Source organism: Theropithecus gelada, chromosome 18 (genome assembly GCF_003255815.1).
Source record: "Theropithecus gelada isolate Dixy chromosome 18, Tgel_1.0, whole genome shotgun sequence".
In the NCBI taxonomy this organism is placed as follows: Eukaryota; Metazoa; Chordata; class Mammalia; order Primates; family Cercopithecidae; genus Theropithecus; species Theropithecus gelada.
In genome coordinates, this window is record NC_037686.1 from 18,296,519 (window position 1) to 18,322,037 (window position 25,519).

General features: G+C 43.5%; 1 protein-coding gene across 2 annotated transcripts in view; it reads left to right on the top strand.

Annotated features, from left to right (window-relative positions):
* Positions 1-242: 242 nt before the first annotated feature.
* TAF4B (TATA-box binding protein associated factor 4b) overlaps positions 243-25,519 on the top strand; it is a 151,407-nt gene continuing 126,130 nt past the window's right edge. Inside the window, exons 1-3 of one of the 2 annotated variants that reach the window (XM_025365231.1) lie at positions 243-1,589; positions 22,310-22,455; positions 24,658-24,765. In XM_025365231.1, coding sequence (XP_025221016.1) covers positions 1,247-1,589; positions 22,310-22,455; positions 24,658-24,765 — 597 coding nt within the window. In that variant the 5' untranslated portion in view covers positions 243-1,246. The remainder of the gene's footprint in view (positions 1,590-22,309; positions 22,456-24,657; positions 24,766-25,519) is intronic. The other variant, XM_025365232.1, reaches the window with a different exon arrangement.

The window sequence follows — 25,519 nt, forward strand, 5'->3', positions numbered from 1 at the left end:
AAATTAAGGCATCTTCTCTGACTGCATTACAAAGAAGCAAGTTTTTTCATATCGATTCAGTCAACACCTTTTATTTATCCAGATAATGTCTAGGATCGCACTTAATATCTAAGTGCTAGAATCTAATTATATAGGTATTAAAAAGCATTAAGTTTTGAAGACAGACACACAATTTTAATGTTTAGAGGTGACAGAGACATCTACAGCAGCACCAGAGAAGAAAAGATTTTCCATTTAAGATTTTAGGTAGTTTAACTCTAAAATGTGAAAATAGGCACATCTCACACACTATAAAACTATACACCATTTTAATTTTTACAACGTCAATTCTAATTACTAATTTTAGCAACGCTTCAGTAACGCTTCAGTGTGAAGACACCAGAGAAAATCAGTGAAAATGCGTGATTGAACTCTTATTGAGTCACTCTTCTCGGAAATCAGTCCTCCCCATTTTCTCCTTAAAAAATAGAATCCTGGAGATAGTCTAGTCCTGGCTTTTCGAGGAACAAACAACGGGGGACACAGAGAAACACGGATGCCGCAGTTTTCCAAGTGCGGCTTGCCCCTCCCACGTGATAGGTTTCTGGTATCGCCCCTCCTTGCTGGGGATTCAGGGGAAAATTCTAACGCTCCGTGGAGCCGTCCCCAGTGACGTCACGGGCGCGGCTCCGCTCCTTGACCAATCACGCGGCTGGATCCCGGGGAAGCCCGGGGCGGCGGCGGCGGCCTGGGCGCGTGCGCGAGGTCTCCGCGTGGCTATATAAACATGGCTGGCGTGGCTGCGCGGAGGGGCCGTGCCAAACGCGCGTAGGGGGCTATGGGCGCTCTGTGTTCGTAGTTTTGAAATTTCTGGCGGGGGAGCCGCTGCGCAGAGTTAGGCTCGAGGTGCGAGCTACGACCTTCCGGGAGCCGCACGTCCGAGCGGCTCCGCAGCAGCGGGACCCGAGCGTGAGGCGCCGGGCTGAGGCAGCGCACGTGTGAGCGCCGCTGAGGAAGCTGCGAGAGGTCGGGCGGGTGTCGCTCCGGGGGCAGCCCAGGCTCGCGCGGACGGGAGGAAGGTCCGGGACGCGCGTGTCCTGCCGGGCAGCCGGCGCCCGTCACTGGTTTCGCTGCTGCGGCCCCCGCGCCTCTCCCCAGCGATGCTGTGGAGCCCGAACCGCACCGGAGTCGGCTGCCACGCGCCAAGCCTCCCCTCACCTCTGCTCCTGGAACCGCAGCGCCGCAGCTGCTGCTGAGCCCCTGGGGGATGCCCGCCGGCCTCACCGAACCCGCCGGCGCCGCTTCCCCGGCTGCTGTGAGCGCCTCGGGGACCGTGACCATGGCCCCGGCCGGGGCGCTGCCGGTGCGGGTGGAGAGCACTCCTGTGGCCCTGGGCGCCGTGACTAAGGCTCCTGTCAGCGTCTGCGTGGAGCCCACGGCGTCCCAGCCCCTGCAGTCCCCCGTGGGGACCCTGGTGACCAAAGTGGCTCCGGGCAGCGCCCCTCCTAAACTCAGCAGCGGCCCTAGGCTGCCTGCTCCTCAGATAGTCGCCGTGAAAACCCCCAACACCACGACGATCCAGTTTCCTGCTAATTTGCAGCTTCCTCCAGGTATGTTGATCACCCTTTCCAGCCTCGTCTGTCGGTCCAGCTGGCGGTGAAGGGAAAAGTCGTAGCCCCAGATTGCTCCTAAAAAAACCTCTGAGCCACGGGAACCTTTCACAATCTTGACTTTACAGGGAACACATTCTTTTTGTGTCATTACTGCATGGTTTTTCTTTTCATATTTAAGGAAAGAATCTTTTCACCTAAGTCACACAGTAAAAAGCTGTATCAAACTAATTTTCGGGGGAGGGCTTTCAGGCACTGACTCTTAGGTGGGGGAGATAACATAGCTAAAGTTAATTTCCATGTGGAGGAAGGACCAGTTTGTACCGTGGATTTCCATACGCTTAGATGTCGAAGTGCGTTGTACTTATTTTATTAATTATGAATGAATGAATGAACGAATGAGGTATGGTTTCGCTCTGTTGCCCAGTCTGGAGTGCAGTGACGCGATCACGGCTCACTGGAACCTCGAACTCCTGGGCCCAATCGATCCTCCCGCCTTGGCCTCCCAAAGTGCTGGGATTGCAGGCGTGAGCCACCGGGCACGGCCTAACGGTGAAGTTCTTGTGTATTAAAACTGAAAGAGATTTTTAAATTTAACCAAGTCAGAATAGTTTTACCGCTTTCTAGTACCAAGTACGAATAATGCTGTTCCTGCACAATCTTTAAATGTCTTAATGATTCTAACTTTCAATTAGCAGAATCCCTGACTGGGAACACGTGCCACAGTTGACAAACAGATCAGAGTCACGCAATTGTTACAGTTGCAATTGAAGCCATCCGACGAATGCTACTGTTAATGAGTCTTTCACTACTTTCTATCCTAAGGCTTTTTACTCTGTTGGGCTGTATTTCATGATTTCTATAAAGGTTTTGCTTTGTGATAATTTACATATTGTAAATATGCTGAATGATTTTGGGGTGTTCAGTCTTACTTTACTGAAAGTCTCTTGGAATTTGCTTTCTATTAATTTTGTTTAGCAGTTATTGGAACTCTGACCTGCAAAGATGGTAAAAAAAAAAAGGGGAAGCATTGATTCCAAAGATTCTATAACCCTTAATAAAATGGCAGGGGTCCTTTTTGTATGTAATGTTGTTGTTAGTCATACACGTTGTGAATAGATTATGTTTTTCACTTTTTATGAAGTTCTATTTCAGTTTTATATGGTATACAAGGTATGTAAAACTGTTAAGGCAGTGTTACAGCAGTGTGCAGCACCTAATACATTATTTGGCAGTTCTAAATTGTTATTCTACGTTGTTATTCTGCATATATGTTTATAAATTAGTTCTGAATGTGTTAGAATGAAATCACCCCCTAATATGTTAAACTGTAAATCCTATCTAGTCACTGAAGTTTATTTATAAATAATCAAAAAAAAAAAAAAAAGTATTAAGAAAGAACTGTCGGAAAGGCTAAGGCACGAGAATTGCTTGAACCTGGGAGGTGGAGGTTGCAGTAAGCCAAGATACCTTGCCAGTGCACTCCAGCCTGGGCAACAGAGCGAAACTCTGTCCCTCCCCATCCCTTCCCACCCCCCACAAAGAAAGAACTGTCAAGAGTGAAAACTTTCTGGTAAGTGAGAGTGAATCACTTACTGGAGGATTGGGGCCTTCCCATGCTAAGCACTTTTAACAAATTATTTATATTCTTTTATTTGTTGGTCATAATAGACAGGTAGCAAATAAGGAAAGAGGTATCCAAGAGTAAATAATTTGTCCAATGCCAGGCAACCCATAGGTGTCAGGGGGAGTTTTAGCTCAGGTCTGTTTAACTCTATTCTTTCCACAACTCTATGCCTATTTTTTTACTTGTATGTGTACGGTATGCGTCATTGAGTGTCAGTAATGAAAGGTGATTCAGAGAACTTTAGATTTCAGTCTTTCATTTTATATACCAAGGAATCAAAACTGAAACTTGGCAGAGTTAAATAGTAGCAAACTAGGACCGTAGTCTAATTATGTTCATGGCACTGTATTAAATCATTGCATGCTGTTTACCTCTGAGAAACCCCTACAAAAGAGAGAAAGAAGATAATTTGTCTTTAGGAATTGGTCGTTATAGAGGAAGTGGGGTTTTGCTTTTGGGAATTTCTGCTGATGTGTGGCAGAAGGGTGTACTAATTACATCTGTGCTCTTATTGGGCAGGATAAGACAAACAATAATTGAAGAATGAAATGGAAAGACTGATTAAAGTAACTTTTTAAAAACGTTATGAATCTTGTACTATTTCTTTTCTTTCTTTCTTTTTTTTTTTTTTTCCTGAGACAGAGTGTCACTCTGTTGCCCAGGCTGGAGTGCAGTCGCATGATCTAGGCTTACTGCAACCTCTGCCTCCCAGGTTCAAGCGATTCTCCCGTCTCAGCCTCTGGAGTAGCTGGGATTATAGGCACACACCACCAGGCTCAGCTAATTTCTATATTTTTAGTAGAGCTAGGGTTATATCATGTTGGCTAGGCTGGTCTCGAACTCCTGACCTCAAGTGATCTGCCTGCTTTGGCCTCTCAAAGTATTGGGATTACAGGCGTGAGCCACTGCGCCGGCCTGAATCTCGTACTATTTCTTTTGCATACCAAGAATTAGTGCTTGATTACACAAGGGTGCTTATATATGTCAGTTCCTCATTTTCCAAGATAATGAATACTTTAAGTATTTGATTCTCTTTACTTCAGAATTTCATCTATGAACAGAACTGGTTTAAAAAAAAAAAAAAAAAATATATATATATATATATATGCACCACAGGTTTTTCTAGGGAGCAGGAACTGGAAATAAAAAGTATGCACAAGAGGGTGTTTGAGGAAATATTAATAAAAGGTTTTCAGTAATTTCTTCAATCTTCTCTTTTGTGAACATGTGGGGTTTTAGGCTGAACTGTGGTTCTTTCTCTTCTTGATATTCTTCATCTTGTCTATCACCTGTTTGAGAATGATAAGCAAGGACTTGATTCCTTCTTTTAGGTCATCAACTGGGATAAATTCCGCATGATAATTGTACTGTGCAAAGGTGTGAAAGTTACTTATGAAGCACTGAGGTCCCTTTTCATCAGCCTGTCTTCATGCTGAGACAGGGCATAGAATTTGCATCTCCTTTCCCAACTTAGAGATCCAGTCCTTGGATAAGTTCTTTGTATCCACTCTGTCTTTATCAAAGGGATACAGTGTACATGATCACCACCTCCACAGTTGTCACAGTGCTGCTGGGCTTCATGAAATGAGGGGTATTCTTTTCAGTGTTCACACACCATCCACTGGTTGATTTTTAGACTGTAGAGTCAGCGTAAAGTGATAGTGGCCATGGCGTTATTCTGTGGGTAGTCAGCCCTCAGGAGAAAGTGCTGGTGCTCCTCTCCTAAGGCTCTTCCTCAAGGCGAGGTTAGGTTCTGTTACGTGTTTCCATTTGGGTGCCATGCTTTCACCCTCATAGTACTCCCACACTTTGTTTTCTTTTTGATTACAAGGTCCACAGAAGCAGGGACTCTCTGTCACTGTTATTCTCAGGGCCTAGTAAGTTGCACACAGAGAAGGCACTTAAGTATTTGAATGTAGGCATATGTGGAGAGAGTAGGGGGCAATAGGGCTGTAGCCCCTAACGGATTCTGAGGGCCATCACACACATCAGTGTGTTGAGTTTTGATTTCTTTGCTTATTCTACTTACAAAAGCAGTATATATTCATGTGAAAATCACTAAAAATGTAATTTCCACTTCAAAGTATTATAATTAACAAACTTGTGGTGTGTTTTTTTGCCTTTTTTTTTTTTTTTTTTTTTTTGACAGTTTCGCTCTTGTTGCCCAGGCTGGAGTGCAATGGTGCGATTTGGCTCACCACAACCTTTGCCTCCCGGGTTCAAGCGATTCTCCTGCCTCAGCCTCCTGAGTACCTGGGATTACAGGCATGCGCCACTACGCTCGGCTAATTTTTGTATTTTTTGTAGAGATGAGGTTTCTTTATGTTGGTCAGGCTGGTCTTGAATTCCCGACCTCAAGTTATCTGCCTGCCTCGACCTCCCAAAATGCTGAGATTACAAGTGTGAGCTGCCCAGCCACTTGTTTTTTTTGGAGACAGAGTCTCACTCTGTTGCCCAGGTTGGAGTGCAGTGGCACGATCTCAGCTCACTGCAACCTCTGCCTCCCAGGTTCAAGCAATTCTCATGTCTTAGCTGCCAAGTAGCTGGGATTACAGGTGTGTGCCACCACACCAGGCTAATTTTTTTCTTTTTAGTAGAGACAGGATTTTGCTATGTTGGCCAGGCTGATCTTTGAATTCCTGGCCTCAAGTGATGTGCTGATCTCAGCCTCCCAAACTGCTGAGACTACAGACATGAGCCCCTGCGCCCGGCCTATTGTGTCTTTTAAGTGTTAGTGTGTCTGGAGTTGGTTCCTTCTGGTGGGTTTGTGATCTCGCTGACTTCAAGAATGAAGCTATGACCTTCGTGGTGAGTGTTACAGCTCTTACAGATGGCACAGACCCAAAGAGTGAGCGGTAGCAAGGTTTATTTTGAAGAGCGAAAGAACATAGCTTCCACGCGTGGAAGGGGACCCGAGCAGGTTGCGGCTGCTGGCTGGGGTGGCCAGCTTTTATTCCCTTATTGGCCCCTCCCATGTTCTGTTTCTTTCCTATCAGAGTGCCCTTTTTTCAGTTCTCCCTGTGATTCGCTACTTCTAGGATCCTGCTGATTGGTGCATTTTGCATTTTACAGAGTGCTGATTGGTGCCTTTTACAGAACTGTGATTGGTGCATTTTACAGAGCGCTGATTGGTGCATTTTACAGTCCTCTTGCTAGCTACAGAGCGCTGATTGGTGTGTTTTTACAGAACACTGATTGGTACATTTTACAATCCTCTTGTAAGACAGAAAAGTTATCCAAGTCCGCACTCGACCTAGGAAGTCCAGCAGGCTTCACCTCTCAATCCCCCCTCTAAACAGGACACCCCAACTGCTGTTGGGAATTGGGCAATGACTGCTCTAGTTACTTCCTGCTGGATAGGGGCAAAAAAGGGGCCCTGCAGTTGTAGTGTCCTTCAGAGGTGAACTCTCTAGGCCAGTCAAAGGGCCAGTGGGTTGGTCCAGGGGTCCTCAGTAGAAGTTGTGAGTTGAGCTCATTTGGGGTTCCATTTGTAAGACCATCTGTAGCTTGATGACCTCGATCCTGGAGGAAACAAATTGACAAGGAGGTTAAAAACACAGGTCCCGAAGGCGAGTAATAGCAAGATGGCTGTCACAGTACCTAGAAAGGGGAGAAGCCATGTCGCCCAGCTCCAGAGTTTGGGATGAGTTTGAAAGGCATTGTTTGATTTCAGAAGCCTTTTCCTGTAAATGCTGGGTGGCATCTCATACTGGTTAGTATAAAAGCAACACTTCCCCTAAGAAGGTGCAAAGTCCTCATTTCTCAGTAGTGAGGAGGTCTAGGCCTCAGTGGTTTTGGAGAGTCACTGCTGCCAAAGAGTCTATTTGGGATTGTAGAGTAAGGATAGATTTTGTTATTTTTTGCAAACTGTCTGAGAAATCCTTTGAGAGTGTGTGGTAGTAGGATAATGAAGTAGATAAACTGGCTATTCTGGTTCCTGTAGTGGTGGCCATTCCTAACCCTATAAGTAGCGGTATTAGTTGTATGGCCCTGCGCTGACGGACTTAAATTTTGAGGGGCACTGATAGGGTCTGATTTTCCGGGGCAATGTCAATGTTGGGACTTAGACTAAACTGCAGGTGCCTGTCTAGTTGGGAGGCAGATATAGGTTGAAGATCCACATAAGAATAATATGGCTTGGCTGGGTAGACAGAACTGGTTGTGTATGTTAAAAAGGTATATGAATTTGTTGTTTTCATTTTCCCATACTGCTAAAATACTTGCCAAGGTAGCTCCGGTGAGTGGCTGGAAAGGGGTGTTGGGAGCAAACTGAGTGGCTCCCTGTGTTCTATTTTCCCACTGGAGAAAAAACTATTTTGCATCTACTAGGAAGCATTCAAGAGAGTAATTGAAAGAGGAGATGAGAAGGCATTCACTAGTGGTGGGGGCACTGCCGCAGGGGGTCCAGAGGTGAATGGTCATGCAGGGAGTATGTTTGCCATTACAAAACCTGAACTGTTTGTTAAGCAGGGAGGAAGTGATGACTTTGGGAGGCCCTGAGAAGCAGACAAACCATCTGAATGGAGCTGTTTGGGTGACTTGGAAGTTGCTATGATCAGTTGGGGCTTGAAGTTGTAGGGTGTGATTATGCTGATGGGATAGTAGGTGCCCCAGGGCCAGGCCTGATAACAGGTTGCGCTGGATGCATAAAGGGGCTTGGAAAGTTAAGATGGTATTTGTGGTTACAGGGCCGTGTATGGGCTTTTAATTGCTCGTGTGAATTATTTCATGAATTAGGACTTTAACCACTTCCTCAGCCTTCTCTGTCTTGCAGTGGAAGGCTTCTGTCCAATTTATAAAGGTATCAGCACAGATCAACAAGTATTGAAATCCCCTTGACTTAGGCATATGGGTGAAGTCTGACTGCCAGTCCTCTCCAGAATAGTGCCCTATTCTTTGTTCCCCCAGAGGGGCCTTATGATGGACCAAGGGATTATTCCTTTGGCACACCTCACAGACTTTGAGTACTTGCTGGATGGTCTGGAGGAGATTGGGCCCTGTAAATAGGGATTTGGCCATTTGACGAGTGTTAATACCTATATGAAAAGTTTGGTGGAGGGTCTTAAGTATTTTCCACTGGCTCACTTTGGGTATGAATACCTTTCCCCCTTCTGTCATTAACCACCCCGAGGGGAGAAAACTGTGCCCTGGTGAAAGTCCCCATTCTGTTTCAGTCGGAGAATTCTGGGGCTTAATCTCTTGGAGAGGGTTGTTCCATACCAAGGGTCCTTCCATAGGTATTCCTAACAGGAGGTTCTGCCTGGCAGCAGTTTTGGCCTCAGAGTCTGCCCGACGGTTTCCTTCTGCCTTTTTTCCTTCCCCTTTTTGATGGCTTTGGCAGTGTAAGAGTGCCACTTCCCTGGGTTTTTGCACTGCGTGCAATAACTTCATGATTTCCTTGAGGTGTTTAATGGGGGTTCCCTCAGAGGTTAGGAACTCCCTTTCTTTCCATATTGCAGCATGGGCATGTAGGATTAGATAAGCATACTTGCTATCTGTATACACATTTATTCTTTTTTCCTTTCCCAGTTCTAAGGCTCGGGTAAGTGCCGCTAGTTGTGCTAACTGGGTGCTGGTCCCTTGGGGAAGAGGCTTACTTTCAAGTACTGTTACATCACTAACTGTAGCATAACTTGCCCTTCGTATCCCATTCTCCACAAATGGACTTCGTCGATATATAGGTTAAGGTCAGGATTAGCTAAGCGGACTTAAAAGAGATCCTCTTGGTCAGCATAGGTCTGGGCCACAATTTGTTGGCAGTCATGCTCGATTGGTTCTCCATCCTCTGGGAGAAAAGTAGCAGGGTTGAGGGCTGCACACATACATATTTGAAGCACTGGTCCCTTAAGGAGTAGCGCCTGATATCTAAGCGGGCGGTTGTCTGATAGCCATAAACTTCCTTTGGCACCTAGTATGCCATTTACATCATGAGTAGTACAGACAGTGAGATCCTTTCCTTGTATTATTTTGATAGCCTCTGATACTAAGATGGTCACCACCACAACTACCTGTAAACAGTGAGACCAGTCTTTTAGTACAATTTCCATACTTAGGTGTGCCACTGGTTGTGAGATTGTCCCATGAGTTTGAGTAAGTGCTCCAAGAGCTATTCCCACTCTCTGTGGCATATAAAGAGCAGCTTTGTCCTATGGGAAGGCTTAAGGCTGGAGCTTGTTCTAGGGCCTGCTTTAAGGTTTTGAAGGCTATTTTTGCCTCTGGTTCCCATTCTACTAGATACAGTATTTGCCCGCTGGGTCTCCTTGATTAGTGTATGGAGTGGCCTGGCCATCTTGCTGTAGCCGGGGATCTGTAGTTGGCAAAAGCTGGTGATCCCACGGAACCCCTGCAACTGTTTTAATGTCCTAGGGCAAGGATAAGCCAGTATAGGTTGTATTCGTTCCTTGCTGAGGGCCGTGGTTGCTCTGGCTAAGATTAGGCTTAGATATTTGACTTGTAGGCAGAGCTGGGCCTTCAATTTAGACGCCTTGTACCCTTGCTTAGCTAGAAAGTTCAAGAGATCTAGAGTAGCCTGCTGGCATGAGGCTTCTGAACTGGTAGCCAAAAGTAAATCATCCACATACTGAAGGACCAGAGTGCCCGGACTTGAGAAGTGGCCTAGGTCTTGTGCCAGTGCCTGACCAAACAGATGAGGGGTATCCCTAAACCGTTGAGGCAAGACTGTCCACATAAGTTGGGATGTGTGGTCTGTGGGATCCTCAAAGGCAAAGAGAAACTGGGAGTCAGAGTGCAGGGGAATGCAGAAGAAGGCATCCTTGAGGTCCAGAACAGTGAACCATTGTGCTTCCTCTGGTATTTGAGAGAGCAGAGTATGGGGTTGGGTACAACTGCATATAGAGGAATTACTGCCTCATTGATGAGTCTAAGATCTTGCACTAGTCTCCACTGACCGTTTGGTTTTTGTACTCCTAGAATTGTGGTGTTGCAGGGACTGCTGCATTTTCTTACGAAGCCTTGAGCTTTTAAATGTCTAACAATATCCTGTAATCCTTTATGAGCTTCAGGCCTTAAGGGATATTGCCTTTGATAAGGAAAAGTGGTGGGATCTTTTAGCCTGATTTGGACTGAGTGGGCATTTTTTGTCCTTCAAATTGTCCTTCCAATGCCCAGATTTCAGGGTTTGATTCCCTCCTCAAGTAGGGGACAACAAATGGGTAACTGGTTTCCCATATTCATGCAGATAATAACTCCAGCTTTGGCTAATATGTCCCTCCCTAATAAGGGTGTGGGACTTTCAGGCATAACAAGAAAGGCATGTGAAAAGAGCAAAGTCTCCCAATTACAACTGAGCAGGTGGGAGAAATACCTGGTTACAGGCTCTCCCAGGATTCCTCAGATGGTAACGGACCTTGAGGTTGGCTGCTTGGGGCAGGAGATTAACACTGAGAAGGCTGTGCTGGTGTCCAGGAGGAAGTCAATTTCCTGGTCCTTGATGGTTAAATTTCCTGGGGCTCAGTGAGGTTGATGATGTGAGCTGGTGCTTGCCCTGAGCACCCTCAGTCCTGTTGTTGGATCATCTGGTTGGGGGCTCCTGTCTCAGAGAACCTTTGTTTTCTAGGGCAGTGTGCCTTCCAGGGATTCTTGGCATAGTGGACATGGGTGAGGGGGCAGCTTGTTTCTCGTTGGACAATGTTTTTTACAGTGTCCTTGCAAACCACACTGATAACAAGCCCTACCAGGTTATTGCCCTGCTCCATTTTCTGTCCTCCGTGAACCATCAAGGTTTGTTTGTCTGAGGGCCATGACTAAGGCTGCGGCCTTTCTCTTATCTCGCTTTTCCTTTTCGTCCTGTTCCTCTTGGTCCCTATTATAGAACACTGAGGTTGCCAGGTTTAATAATGCCTCCAGATTTTGTTCAGGGCCCAGGGGTCGCTTTTGGAGCTTTCTCCTGATATCTGCAGCTGATTGCATAATAAACTTACCTTTGAGGATGAATTAACCCTCGAGGGAGTTGGGTGACAGGGGTGTATATTTTCTTAAGGCCTCCCATAGCTGCTTTCGGAAGGCAGTAAGATTTTCTTCCTTTTCCTGAATTATGGTGGACATCATTGAATAATTCATGGGCTTTTTCCTAATTCTCCTTAGTCCTTCTAGAACACGGGTCAACAGATGTTTGTGATTCCAGTCCCCATGATCTGAGTCTAGATCCCAGTGGGGATCCATACTGGGGATGGCTTGCTGACCGGTAGGGAATTTGTCCCTTTCTTTGGTTGTCATTCTATCATTTACTTGACTAAGAGACCAGGTATCTCCAAACTCTTGGGCTGCAGCTAAAGCACATTCTTCTCATTAAAGGCCAGGGTTTGATCTAACAATAGCATGACATCTCTCCAAGTGAAGTTGAACGTTTGCCCTAGACCCTGTAGGACATCTATATACCTATCAGGATAATCTGAAAACGTCCCCAGGTCTACCTTGATCTGCTTTAAATCAGAGAGGGAGAAGGGACGTGTACCTGGGTTGGGCCAAATTCCCCTCCCCCTACAGCTTGAAGGGGACATAACTGATAGCCTGGGGGTTTTTGTGGTCCCTTGGAGATTTCTTGCTGTTTCCTTCTGGGTGGGGGAGATTAGAGGAGGCTTATCATTAATAGGAAGGGGAGCTGTAGGGAGGCTAGGATATGGAGGTAAGCTGAGAGGTCCTCCTGTGGGATGTGGATTGCAAGCTTTGCATAGTTGTGGATTATCCTTCAATGAAAAGAAAGCTTGAACATAAGGTGTTTCACTCCATTTGCCTTCCCTCTTACAGAAAAGGTCAAACTGCAGGATAGTATTGTAATTTATACTTCCCTCAGTTGGCCATTTTTCCCCATCAGAGAGAGAATATTGGGGCCAGGCGTAGTGCAGAAAAAAATAAGCCACTTTTTTTTCAGGGTTTTTGGGTCAAATTGGTTCCAGTGGCTTAGGATACATTTTAAGGGTGAGCCTGTTGATGCCTGAGTGTTTTCCGTCTGAAAGGAAAAACCGCCCGTGTATTTTTTTTTTTTTTTCTCCCCCTACCCAAGACCCACATGGTCCCTGGACCCTGCTGTTTGGAATAGTTGCGCTCACCGAAGCAACAGCGGAAACACTGGTTTTCCTCCTAGACCACAAAGGGGACCAAGGAAGGTCGGATTTAGTGGCATTCTCGAAAACCTGTACCCTTGCCTTTCCTCTTAGACCACAAAGAGGACCAAGAAAAATCGGATTTAGTGGCCTTTACTGACACATTCTCGAAAACCTGTTAGAGTCCTAAGCATTTTCTCTTGTTGGTATTGGGACCTTACTCTTGTCCTATGAAGATGATATGCCTCAAAATGGAGTGGAGGGTCATACCCCGAGGGAGGGAAGGGATCTCCAGGGTTGGAAGAGTGACGCTTTTTGTCCTCTCTTCTTATCATATGAATAGGAAGGATATAATTTCTGAGGCTCTCCATATCCTAGCTTCGGAAATAGCCTTTGTTAGGTCTGCTAGTCTGAGGAGGGATCTTAAAATTCCAGATAGTCCCCACTCTGTGAAGGGGCTTTGGGCAAAAATTATGTCTTTGATCGGTGAGCCCGCGTGTCTAAAGAAGGGAACAGAGTCCTGAAATTAATTAATTTATTATGAATAATGAACTAATATTTATACCTTTTTTAAATTACACTTTAAGTTCTAGGGTACATGTGCACAACGTGCAGGTTTGTTACTTACGCATACATGTGCCATGTTGGTGTGCTGCACCCATTAACTCGTCATTTATGTTAGGTATATCTCCTAATGCTATCCCTCCCACCTCCTTCCACTCCACGACAGGTCCCAGTGTGTAATGTTCTCCACCCTGTGTCCAAGGGTTCTCATTGTTTAATTCCCACCTATGAATGAGAATATGCAGTGTTTGGTTTTCTGTCCTCATGAAATTTTGCTCAGAATGATGGTTTCCAGCTTCATCCATGTCCCTACAAAGGACATGAACTCATCCTTTTTTATGACTGCATAGTATTCCATGGTGGATATGTGCCACATTTTCTTAATCTGGTCTATCATTGATGGACATTTGGATTGGTTCCAAGTTTTTGCTATTGTGAATAGTGCTGCAATAAACATAACGTGTGCATGTGTCTATATAGCAGCATGATTTATAATCCTTTGAGTATATACCCAGTAATGGGAAGACTGGGTCAATGGTATTTCTAGTTCTAGATCCTTGAGGAATTGCCACACTGTCTTCCACAATGGTTGAACTAGTTTACAGTTCCACCAACAGTGTAAAAGTGTTCCTATTTCTCCACATCCTTTCCAGCACCTGTTGTTTCCTGACTTTTTGATGATCACCATTCTAACTGCTGTGAGATGGTATCTCATTGTGGTTTTGATTTGCATTTCTCTGATGGCCAGTGATGATGAGCATTTTTTCATGTGTCTGTTGGCTGCATAAATGTCTTCTTTTGAGAAGTGTCTGTTCATATCCTTTGCCCACTTTTTGGTGGGGTTGTTTGATTTTTTTCTTGTAAATTTATTTTAAGTTCTTTGTAGATTCTGGATATTAACCCTTTGTCAGATGGGTAGATTATGAAAATTTTCTCCCATTCTGTAGATTCACTCTGATGGTAGTTTATTTTGCTGTGCAGAAACTCTTTAGTTTAATTAGATTCCATTTGTCAATTTTGGCTTTTGTTGCAATTGCTTTTGGTGTTTTAGACATGAAGTCTTTGCCCATGCCTATGTCCTGAATGGTATTGCCTAGGTTTTCTTCTAGGGTTTTTATGGTTTTAAGTCTTCAATCCATCTTGAATTAATTTTTGTATAAGGTGTAAGGAAGGGATCCAATTTCAGCTTTCTACATATGGCTAGCCAGTTTTCTCAGCACCGTTTATTAAATAGGGAATCCTTTCCCCATTTCTTGTTTTTGTCAGGTTTGTCAAAGATCAGATGGTTGTAGATGTGTGGTATTATTTCTGAGGGCTCTGTTCTGTTCCATTGGTCTGTATCTCTGTTTTGGTACCAGTACCATGCTGTTTGGTTACTGTAGCCTTGTAGTATAGTTTGAAGTCAGGTAGTGTGATGCCTATAGCTTTGTTCTTTTGGCTTAGGATTGTCTTGGCAATGCGGGCTCTTTTTTTAGTTCCATATGAACTTTAAAGTAGTTTTTCCAATTCTGTGAAGAAAGTCACTGGTAGCTTGATGGGGATGGAATTGAATCTACAAATTACTTTGGGCAGTATGACCATTTTCATGATATTGATTCTTCCTATCCATGAGCATGGAATGTTCTTCCATTTGTTTGTATCCTCTTTTATTTCATTGAGCAGTGGTTTGTAGTTCTCCTTGAAGAGGTCCTTCACATCCCTTTAAGTTGGATTCCTAGTATTTTATTCTCCTTGAAGCAATTGTGAATGGGAGTTCACTCACGATTTGGCTCTCTGTCTGTTATTGGTATATAGGAATGCTTGTGATTTTTGCACATTGATTTTGTATCCTAAGACTTTGCTGAAGTTGCTTATCAGCTTAAGGAGATTTTGGGCTGAGACGATGGAGTTTTCTAAATATACGATCATGTCATCTGCAAACAGGGACAATTTGACTTCCTCTTTTCCTAATTGAATACCCTTTATTTCTTTCTCTTGCCTGATTGCTCTGGCCAGAACTTCCAACACTGTGTTGAATAGGAGTGGTGAGAGAGGGCATCCCTGTCTCGTGCCAGTTTTCAAAGGGAATGCTTCCAGTTTTTGCCCATTCAGTATGGTATTGGCTGTGGGTTTGTCATAAATAGTTCTTATTATTTTGAGATACATCCCATAAATACCTCTCAATACAATTATTGAGAGATTTTTAGCATGAAGGACTTTTGAAATTTAAGGTCTTTTCTGCATCCATTGAGATAATCATATGGTTTTTGTCTTTGGTTCTGTTTATATGCTGGATTACGTTTATTGATTGGCGTATGTTGAACCAGCCTTGCATCCCAGGTATGAAACCAACTTGATCGTGGTGGATAAGCTTTTTGATGTGCTGCTGGATTCGGTTTGCCAGTATTTTATTGAGGATTTCTGCATTGATGTTCATCAGGGATATTGGTCTAAAATTCTCTTTTTTTGTTGTGTCTCTGCCAGGCTTTGGTATCAGGATAATGCTGGTCTCATAAAATGCGTTAGGGAGGATTCCGTCTTTTTCTGTTGATTGGAATAGTTTTAGAAGGAATGGTGCCAGCTCCTCTTTGTACCTCTGGTAGAACTCAGCTGTGAATCCGTCTGGTCCTGGACTTTTTTTGGTTGGCAGGCTATTAATTATTGCCTCAATTTCAGAGCCTGTTATTGGTCTATTCAGGGATTCAACTTCCTGGTTTAGTCTTGGGAGGGTGTATGTGTCCAGGAATTTATCCATTTCTTCTGGATTTTCTAGTTTATTTGTATAGAGGTGTTTATAGTATTTTCTGATGGTAGTTTGTATTTCTGTGGGATCGGTGGTGATTATACCCTTTATCATTTTTTATTGCATCTATTTGATTCTTCTCTCTTTTCTTCTTTATTAGTCTTGCTAGAGGTCTCTCAATTTTGTTGATCTTTTCAAAAAACCAGCTCCTGGATTCATTGATTTTTTGAAGGGTTTTTTGTGTCTCTATCTCCTTCAGTTCAGCTCTGATCTTATTTTTTGCCTTCTGCTAGCTTTTGAACGTGTTTGCTCTTGCTTCTCTAGTTCTTTTAATTGTGATGTTAGGGTGTGGTGTCAATTTTAGATCTTTCCTGCTTTCTCTTGTGGGCATTTAGTGCTATAAATTTCCCTCTCCACACTGCTTTAAATGTGTCCCAGAGATTCTGGTATGTTGTGTCTTTGTTCTTCTTAGTTTCAAAGAACATCTTTATTTCTGCCTTCATTTCGTTATGTACCCAGTAGTCATTCAGGAGCAGGTTGTTCAGTTTCCATGCAGTTGAGCGGTTTTGATTGAGTTTCTTAATCCTGAGTTCTAGTTTGATTGCACTGTGGTCTGCGAGACAGTTTGTTATAATTTCTGTTCTTTTATGTTTGCTGAGGAGTGCTTTACTTCCAACTATGTGGTCAATTTTGGAATGAGTGTGATGTGTATATGCTGTTGATTTGGGTTAGAGAGTTCTGTAGATGTCTGTCAGGTCCGCTTGATGCAGAACTGAGTTCAATTCCTGGATATCCTTGTTAACGTTCTGTCTTGTTGATCTGTCTAATGTTGACAGTGGGGTGTTAAAGTTTCCCATTATTATTGTGTGGGAGTCAAAGTCTCTTTGTAGGTCTCTAAGGACTTGCTTTATGAATCTGGGTGTTCCTGTATTGGGTACATATATATTTAGGTTAGCTCTTCTTGTTTAATTGATCCCTTTACCATTATGTAATGGCCTTCTTTGTCTCTTTTGATCTTTGTTGGTTTAAAGTCTGTTTTATCAGAGACTAGGATTGCAACCCCTGCCTTTTTTTGTTTTCCATTTGCTTGGTAGATCTTCCTGCATCCCATTATTTTGAGCCTATGTGTGTCTCTACACGTGAGATGGGTCTCCTGAATACAGCAAACTGATGGTCTTGACTCTTTATCCAATTTGCCAGTCTCTGTCTTTTCATTGGAGCATTTAGCCCGTTTACATTTAAGGTTAATACTGTTATGTGTGAACTTGATCCTGTCGTGATGTTAGCTGGTTATTTTGCTCGTTAGTTGATGCAGTTTCTTCCTTGCATCGATGGTCTTTAAAATTTGGCATGTTTTTGCAGTGGCTGGTACCGGTTTTTCCTTTCCATGTTTAGTGCTTCCTTCAGGAGCTCTTGTAGGGCGGGCCTGGTGGTGACAAAATCTCTCATCATTTGCTTGTCTGTAAAGGATTTTATTTCTCCTTCACTTAGGAAGCTTAGTTTAGCTGGATATGAAATTCTGGGTTGAAAATTCCTTTCTTTAAAAATGTCGAATATTGGCCCCCACTCTCTTCTGGCTTGTAGGGTTTCTGCCGAGAGATCCACTGTTATTCTGATGGGCTTCCCTTTTTGGGTAACCCGACCTTTCTCTCTGGCTGCCCTTAACATTTTTTCCTTCATTTCAACTTTGGTGAATCTGAAAATTATGTGTCTTGGAGTTGCTCTTCTCGAGGAGTATCTTGGTGGCATTCTCTGTATTTCCTGAATTTGAATGTTGATCTGCCTTGCTAGGTTGGGGAAGTTCTCCTGGATAATATCCTGCAGAGTGTTTTCTCACTTGGTTCCATTCTCCCTGTCACTTTCAGGTACACCAATCAGACATAGAATTTGTCTTTTCACATAGTCCCATATTTCTCAGAGGCTTTGTTCATTTCTTTTTACTCTTTTTTTCTCTAAACTTCTCTTCTGGCTTCATTTTATTCATTTGATCTTTAATCACTGATAGTCTTTCTACCACTTGATTGAATCAGCTACTGAAGCCTATGCATGCGTCACATAGTTCTTGTGCCATGGTTTTCAGCTCCACCAGGTCGTTTATGGTCTTCTCTACGCTGTTTATTCTAGTTAGCCACTCATGTAATCTTTTTTCAAGGTTTTTGGGTTCTTTGTGATGGGTTCGAACATCCTCCTTTAGCTCAAAGAAGTTTGTTATTAGTGATCGTCTGAAGCCTCCTTCTCTCAACTCGTCAAAGTCATTCTCTGTCCAGCTTCGTTCCGTTGCTGGCGAGGAGCTGCATTCCTTTGGAGGAGAAGAGGTGCTCTTAATTTTAGAATTTTCAGAGCTCTTCTGCTCTAGTTTCTCCCCATCTTTGTGGTTTTATCTACCTTTGGTCTTTGATGATGGTGACGTACATATGGGGTTTTGGTGTGGATGTCCTTTCTGTTTGTTAGTTTTCTTTCTAACAGTCAGGACCCACAGCTGCAGGTCTGTTGGAGTTTGCTGGAGGTCCACTGCAGACCCTGTTTGCCTGAGTATCACCAGTGGAGGTTGCAGAATGGCAAATATTGCAGAACGGCAAATATTGCTGCCTGATCCTTCCTCTGGAAGCTTCGTCTCAGAGGGGCACACAGCTGTATGAGGTTTCAGTCGGACCCTACTGGGAAGTGCCTCTGAGTTAGGCTACTCGGGGATCAGGGACCCACTTGAGGAGGCAGTCTGTCTGCTCTCAGATCTCAAACTCCGTGCCGGGAGAACCACTACTCTCTTCAAAGCTGTCAGACAGGGACGTTTTAAGTCTGCAGAAGTTTCTGATACCTTTTGTTGCGCCATGCCCTGCCCCCAGAGGTGGAGTCTACAGAGGCAGGTGGGCCTCCTTGAGCTGTGGTGGGCTCCTCCCAGTTCAAGCCGCTTTGTTTACCTACTCAAACCTCAGCAATGGCAAACGCCCCTCCCCCAGCCTTGCTGCTGCCTGACAGCAATTTTTTTAGGCCAGTGTTTGAGGTTTGTTCTGACCCAAGGAGGACCCTTCTTAGTTGTTTCTTTGGTTTTCTTTGGTAAACTAGTAGACTTATGGTTTAGCTTGTATGTCTCATGAAGCTACAGCCTCCTCTTAATTGCTACTTTGTTTTTGAGGGTGCCTTTAGCCTTGAACTTCTCCACTCTGTTTAACGTAAAGACATTTCATTTAGGGAGATATTGGGAGCAGAGGTCGGGACTGTGGCTTTCTTCTCTCTGAGTAATGTCCCTGCTCTAGGAATAGGGTACTGGGTGTGGGCAGTACTCAGGTCTTTTCTGCTCGCCTCTCTCAACATGGAACCTCCACCTTATGAAAGAGCTGGGATGAGACACTTGAGTTCTAAGTGTTCTCAGTATGCTGTCCTTGAAGGACAGATTTCCTTTTATGAATGGGAATGGGTGAAAGAAGGGAGACTTGAACCTCTAGGATGCACCGGTCTCAAGTTTATCCTCTTTAATATGTAGCTGGGATGGGGGTGAGGATTGGTAGATGAGAAATGCAACTGACCTGCTCCTCCCAGGAAGATACTATACATAGCCTTAGATTGGGAGGTTAGGAGAGAGGGAGCCCTGCGTGTGTTCTTGGCCACACTCCCTGGAATGGAATTTCTGTCATGTTGAGGTGAGAAGGGAAAGAGGGGAGTTGGTTGCAGCTCAAAGGCCACATACTCTTGTTATTCTTACTGAGTTTTAGCAGATCTCCAGTAACTGTAGTCATTTTCTGTATGCCTTAGGACAGTTTCCAAACGCTTTTTTTTTTGAGACAGAATCTCTCTGTGTCGCCCAGGCTGAAGTGCAGTGGCACGATCTCGACTCACTGTAATCTCCGCCTCTCAGGTTCAAGTGATTCTCGTGCTTCAACCTCCTGAGTAGTAGCTGGGATTACAGGTGCCTGCCACCACACTCGGCTGATTTTTGTCTTTTTCAGTAGAGACGGGGATTCACAATGTTTGCCAGGCTGGTCTCAAACTCCTGGCCTCAAGTGATCTGCCTGCCTTGGCCTCCCAAAGTGCTGGGATTACAAGTGTGAGCTACCATGCCTGGCCAGTTTCCAAAAACTTTGAATGGTTGTTTTATAAAAATAATTTTCACCAGTTACGCCTATTTTACTGGGAAACAGGGTTGTAGAGATCCTCTTGCCACCATTCTGAAAGTGGAACTCCAGCTATGAATATTTTTGTTTGTGCCTCCTTTTGACACAAAAGACTTTTTAAAAAAGATTTTATTTATATTAAGACACAGTGTTGTGCTCTGTCACCTAGGCAGAAGCACAGTGGCACCATCATAGCTTGCTGCATCCTTGAACTTTTGGGCTCAAGTGAGCCTCCTGCCTCAGTCTGTTGAGTAGCTGGGACTACAGTCACACACCCACTGCATTTGGCTAATTAAAAAATTTTTTTTTGTAGAGACAGGGTCTCACTTTGTTGCCCAGGATAGTCTCAAACCCCAGGTCTCAAGAGATCTTCCTGCCTTAGCCTGCCAAAGTGTTGGGATTACAGGCGTGAGCCACCAAGCCTGGCCAAGAATTACTTTAGGTTAGAAATACTGAGTTACAGGATACGCAAACGGAAATAAATTTTGCACAGTCATGTAAAATTGAAGAAAGTAGTTAGTTGTACCAAATTGTACTGCTACCACCAAGATATTAGAATTCCTGTTGATACACTTTTCTCTAACCCTTGGTATTGCCATTGGTCATCTTAATCTTTGCTTGTCTATGTAGACAGGAAGTGATATTTCAGTGTGCTCTTAATTTACCTTTCCTTGTCCTTGGCGTCTGTGTTTCTTTTGTGCATTTTGGATACTCATCCTTTGAATATATGTGAACCAAAATTTTACTTCATTACCTGATGGTGTCTTTTGCTGAGTAACAGTTTTTACTTTTAATGTAGTTGAGTTTATCAAACTTTAAGAAATTCTTCCCTATCCCAATTTCAGAAAGTCCTTTCTCTGTCTCTCTCTCTCTCTCTCTCTTTTGAGAAGGTTCTTGCTCTGTGTCCCAGGCTGGAGTGTAGGCATGATCATAGCTCACTGCAGCCTTGAGCTCCTGAGCTCAGGCTATCCTCCTGCCTCAGCGATTGTCCCAAGTAGCTGGGACTACAGGCATGCAGAAAGATAATTTTCTACGTTGTCTAAGAGTTTAAAAATCTTTACCTTTTACTTTTATATTCTTAATGCACCTGGTTTTTGTGAATATGTGTGAAATAGGCATCTGAAAGGTCAACCTAAAAGAAAGAAGCTGAGGCAAAATTAATATAGTGAGTTTTTTTTTTTTTTTTTTTTTTGAGACGGAGTCTCGCTGTGTCACCCAGGCTGGAGTGCAGTGGCCGGATCTCAGCTCACTGCAAGCTCCGCCTCCCGGGTTTTACGCCATTCTCCTGCCTCAGCCTCCGAGTAGCTGGGACTACAGGCGCCCGCCACCACGCCCGGCTAGTTTTTTGTATTTTTAGTAGAGACGGGGTTTCACCATGTTAGCCAGGATGGTCTCGATCTCCTGACCTCGTGATCCACCCGCCTCGGCCTCCCAAAGTGCTGGGATTACAGGTTTGAGCCACCGCGCCCGGCCAATATAGTGAGTTTGTTTGGGCAACGTTGAGACAGCTGCCCAGGACACACAAATTGTCTTGGGGAGTGCCTTTGTAACAAACAGGTTTTTAAAAGCAAAAAAGGGGATAAAGAGTGGGTTGATTAAAACGTTACTTGTCAGCCAGGTGTGGTGGCTCACACCTGTAATCCAGCACTTTGGGAGGCTGAGGTGGGAGGATCACTTGAGGTCAGGAGTTTGAGACCAGCCTGGCCAACATGGCAAAACCCCATCTCTACTAAAAATATAAAAAAATTAGCCGGGCATGGTTATGCATGCCTGTAATCCCAGCTACTTGGGAGGGTGAGTCAGGAGAATCTCTTGAACCCGGGAGGCAGAGGTTGCAGTGAGCCCAGTGAGCCACCTAGGCGACAGAGCGAGACTCTGTCTCAAAAAAAAAAAAAAAAAAAAAAAGAGTTACTTGTCAGGAATCCTCATTGGTTTGCAGAAATAACACTGATTGATTATACCTTGTTGAACTATAGAGTGTGGTTTATGTTATCTGGCATGTGGCGTTGTTAGGTTACTTTAAAGTTACTTGTGGCTACAGCAAGCAGTTTCAAGAGAGGATTGATTACATAGCAAAGGGGAGTAAGACCTAATTGCTGTCTCATTTTAATGCCTCTCTGGGGGAGATAATTTTAAAGGGCTCACATTTATATATATTTTTCTTTCTCAAATTTTATCTTTTCCTTATAGACCAGCTAATTGACCAGCCCCATTTACTGAATAGTCTCTCCTTTCCTCATGAATCTACAGAGCCTTTTAGGAAAATGTGATATGACATATCTGCATGAGTTGATTTGGGGGTTCTCTATTCTATTCCAGCGGTCAGCTTATTCAGTCTTATGCCGTTAACCCCACCATCTTAATTACTGTAGCTTTATAGATAGTTTTGATGTCATGAAGGAAAAGTGTTTTGCTTTCTTCAGGAACATCTCATTGTATTCATAGATTTTACATTTTTAAATAGCTTGGAGTAAAAACATTTGTTCATCTTTGTATATAAGTAGCAGACATGAAATTCACTAAGTACTGAAGACATCATTTTAAAGTGTTGAAAGAAATGAGAGAAGAAAATATGTGATGGTTATGCTGTATTTATTGGCTCAGAGGTCACTTTTTTTTTCCTTTTTTAAATATAGGAACCGTGTTGATTAAAAGTAACAGTGGTCAGTTGATGTTGGTATCTCCTCAGCAAGCTGTAACAAGAGCCGAGACGACAAGTAACATAACCTCAAGGCCAGCAGTACCAGCGAATCCTCAAACAGTCAAAATCTGTACAGTGCCGGTAATATACCTTAAATATTTTTCATCTTTCTTTCTCAGCTGTAATTTTCATATAAACGTTGTGTATATGTTTGCTAGTAAACAATAATGTAAGACATGATTCTGCTTAGCTTTTTAAGTCAGCTTCCCTTGAGTATGTCAATTTAATAAAGATTTTTGGTTTTGTCCTCTGATAATTGCCAAAATAGTAAATTCAGTCTTCATATTCAGATTTTATGTCCTCAAAGGAATGTTCAGAGGGTTCTTTCCATCTTTTTTGAGACAGGGTCTCACTCTGTCTCCCAGGCTGGAGTATAGTTGCGTGAACATGGCTCAATTGGTTCACTGCAGCCTCAAGCTCCCGAGCTCAGGTAATGCCTCAGGCTCCCATGTAGCTGGGACCACAACTGCATACCACCATGCCCGCCTAATTTTACTTTTTGCAGAGACAGTGTGTCACTTTGTTGCTCAGGCTGGTCTTGAACTCTTGGGCTCATGACAATCCTCTTGCCTTGGCCTCCCAAAGTGCTGTGATTACAGATGTGAGCCACTGCACCTGGCCTATTTGCATCTTAAATGGAAAGAATATAATAGTTCTGCCTCCCGAGTAGCTGGGATTACAGGTGCCTGCCACCACGCCTGACTAAGTTTTGTGTTTTCAGTAGGGACACGGTTTTGCCATGCTAGCCAGGCTGGTTTTGAACTCCTGACCTCAGGTGATCTGCCTTCCTCAGCCTCAAAGTGCTGGGATTACAGGTGTAAGCCACTGTGCTTACCTTGTTCTACTTTAATTTTGATTTTTGATAAAATAGTAATTTTTTTTTTTTGAGACAGAGTTTCTCTCTTGTTACCCAGGTTGGAGTGCAATGTCACGATCTCGGCTCACTGCAGCCTCCGCCTCCAAGGTTCAAGTGATTCTCCTGCCTCAGCCTCCTGAGTAGCTGGGATTACAGGCATGTGCTACCATACCTGGCTAATTTTGTATTTTTCGTAGAGATGGGGTTTCTCCATGTTGGTCAGGCTGGTCTCGAACTCCTGGCCTCAGGTGATCTGCCCACCTTGGCCTCCCAAAGTGCTGGGATTACAGGTGTGAGTCACCATACCCGGCCTATAGTATTCATTTTTATTTGTATCTTATAGAAGTTATCTTTAAGAAGTACAGATATCTGCTGCATTTCATTAACTTGGCATTGTTAGAACCACTTATTTTACATTCATGGTGATCTTTGTAGATAACTGAAGCTTACCGTGTTTGATAGAGTTAAAAGCATTTTTATGGAGCCGGGCATGGTGGCTCATGCCTGTAATCCCAGCACTTTGGGAGGCCGAGGTGGGTGGATCAGGAGATCGAGACCATCCTGGCTAACACGGTGAAACCCTGTCTCTACTAAAAATACAAAATATTTACCCTGGCATGGTGGCGGGCACCTGTAATCCCAGCTACTCGGGAGGCTGAGGCAGGAGAATGGCGTGAACCCAGGAAGCAGAGCTTGCAGTGAGCCGAGATCACACCATTGTACCCCAACCTGGGTGACAGACAGAGACTCTGTCTCAAAAAAAAAAAATATATATATATATGTGTGTGTGTATATATATATATATATTTTTAATGGGTATTTTACTTAAATAAAAAATGCTGAATGTAGTTTAGCATTTTCTTGATGACTCAGGCTCATTGTAATGACAGATTGCATTGTTTTTTGTTGTAATAATCATTCTCTGCCAGTTTTTTTCATTTTTGTGCCCTACTAATTTGATTCTAGGTCCTGAAACAGTCATTTTCTCTGTTACCATATCTGTCAATAATAGCTACTCCTTCCCTTTGTAGTTTGGTTTAACGACTGTGGGTTGAGAATAGAGGTTAGTAGGTTTTTGTTTATAATTAAATATTACATAAGAATCTGTAGTTTTTCTGTATGAACCAGAGTCAAGATTAATATTTTAATGTTGAATACTGTAATATTTATTTAGTTTGAAATTTCAGATAAATGGGTTATTTATTGAATCAGTTGCCACCTTAGAAATAGGAAATGAGTGTCATCTGGGCAGCTGATCAGTTCCGTTAGGTTTGTAGTACAGAATGTGCATAAAACACATAAGGTTATAATGCCAGTCATAACAAATACATTTGCTGTCATAAAGTGTTCTAACGTTCACTGTAGTACTGATTTTAAATTACTAACGCTAATGACTTTGTGTTATCTTGCTCCCCTCCACCGCCAAGAACTCTAGCTCACAATTAATCAAGAAAGTGGCAGTGACACCTGTTAAAAAATTGGCACAAATAGGAACTACTGTGGTAACCACTGTTCCGAAGCCTTCCTCAGTACAAGTAAGTTGTACTGGCCATTCGTGCACTGGTTATTCTTAACTTAAAAAAAAAAATCATTTAGTTATTTCCTGTTAGATATATAAGTTACTATGTGACATTGAAGATAGCAATTCAGTGATATATGATGGCACTTATCAAACTGGGAACTGTTGGAGGTTTGGGAAACAAGATAAATATGGTGTATATTCTTGGAATACCAGTTTTACTTAAGTGTATTAAATTAATACAAATCTGCCTAATAGCCATGTGTTGCAGTATCTGGAAGCAGGTGCTGAGATGAAATTTGGGATATATAGGGATAAATACCCATGGAAGGAAAGGAGAGTAGGTAAGAGTTTGAACTAGATGCAGGCCCAATAAAGCCTTAGCCAACCTAGTGGAGAACTTTGGAGCATATATGGCCTGTCAGCATTGTCCCACTATGGGCTAACATGTTTGGCTGGGTTTAATTCCTACTCTCTGTTCAGTCATTGCATGTGGACTTTCCTGGGAAAGTTACCTTTGGGCAAGGTGATCCTCTGCAGCTGAGGGAAGCCTGAGGGAACTGATAAATGGAGGCTGTCTAATATCATTCCTAGCAGCTAGTTAGGACAGTACATATCACTCCTTGTCGTGGTTCGTCACAGGCTACTCCTTGCATCACTTGGATCTGTTTCTTCATACATGTTGGAGATCAGCTGTTCTGGGATTCTCATGGTTTTCTTCTTTGGGGAAACAAAGAGGAGGTTAATACGATGAACTACAGTCCCCACTG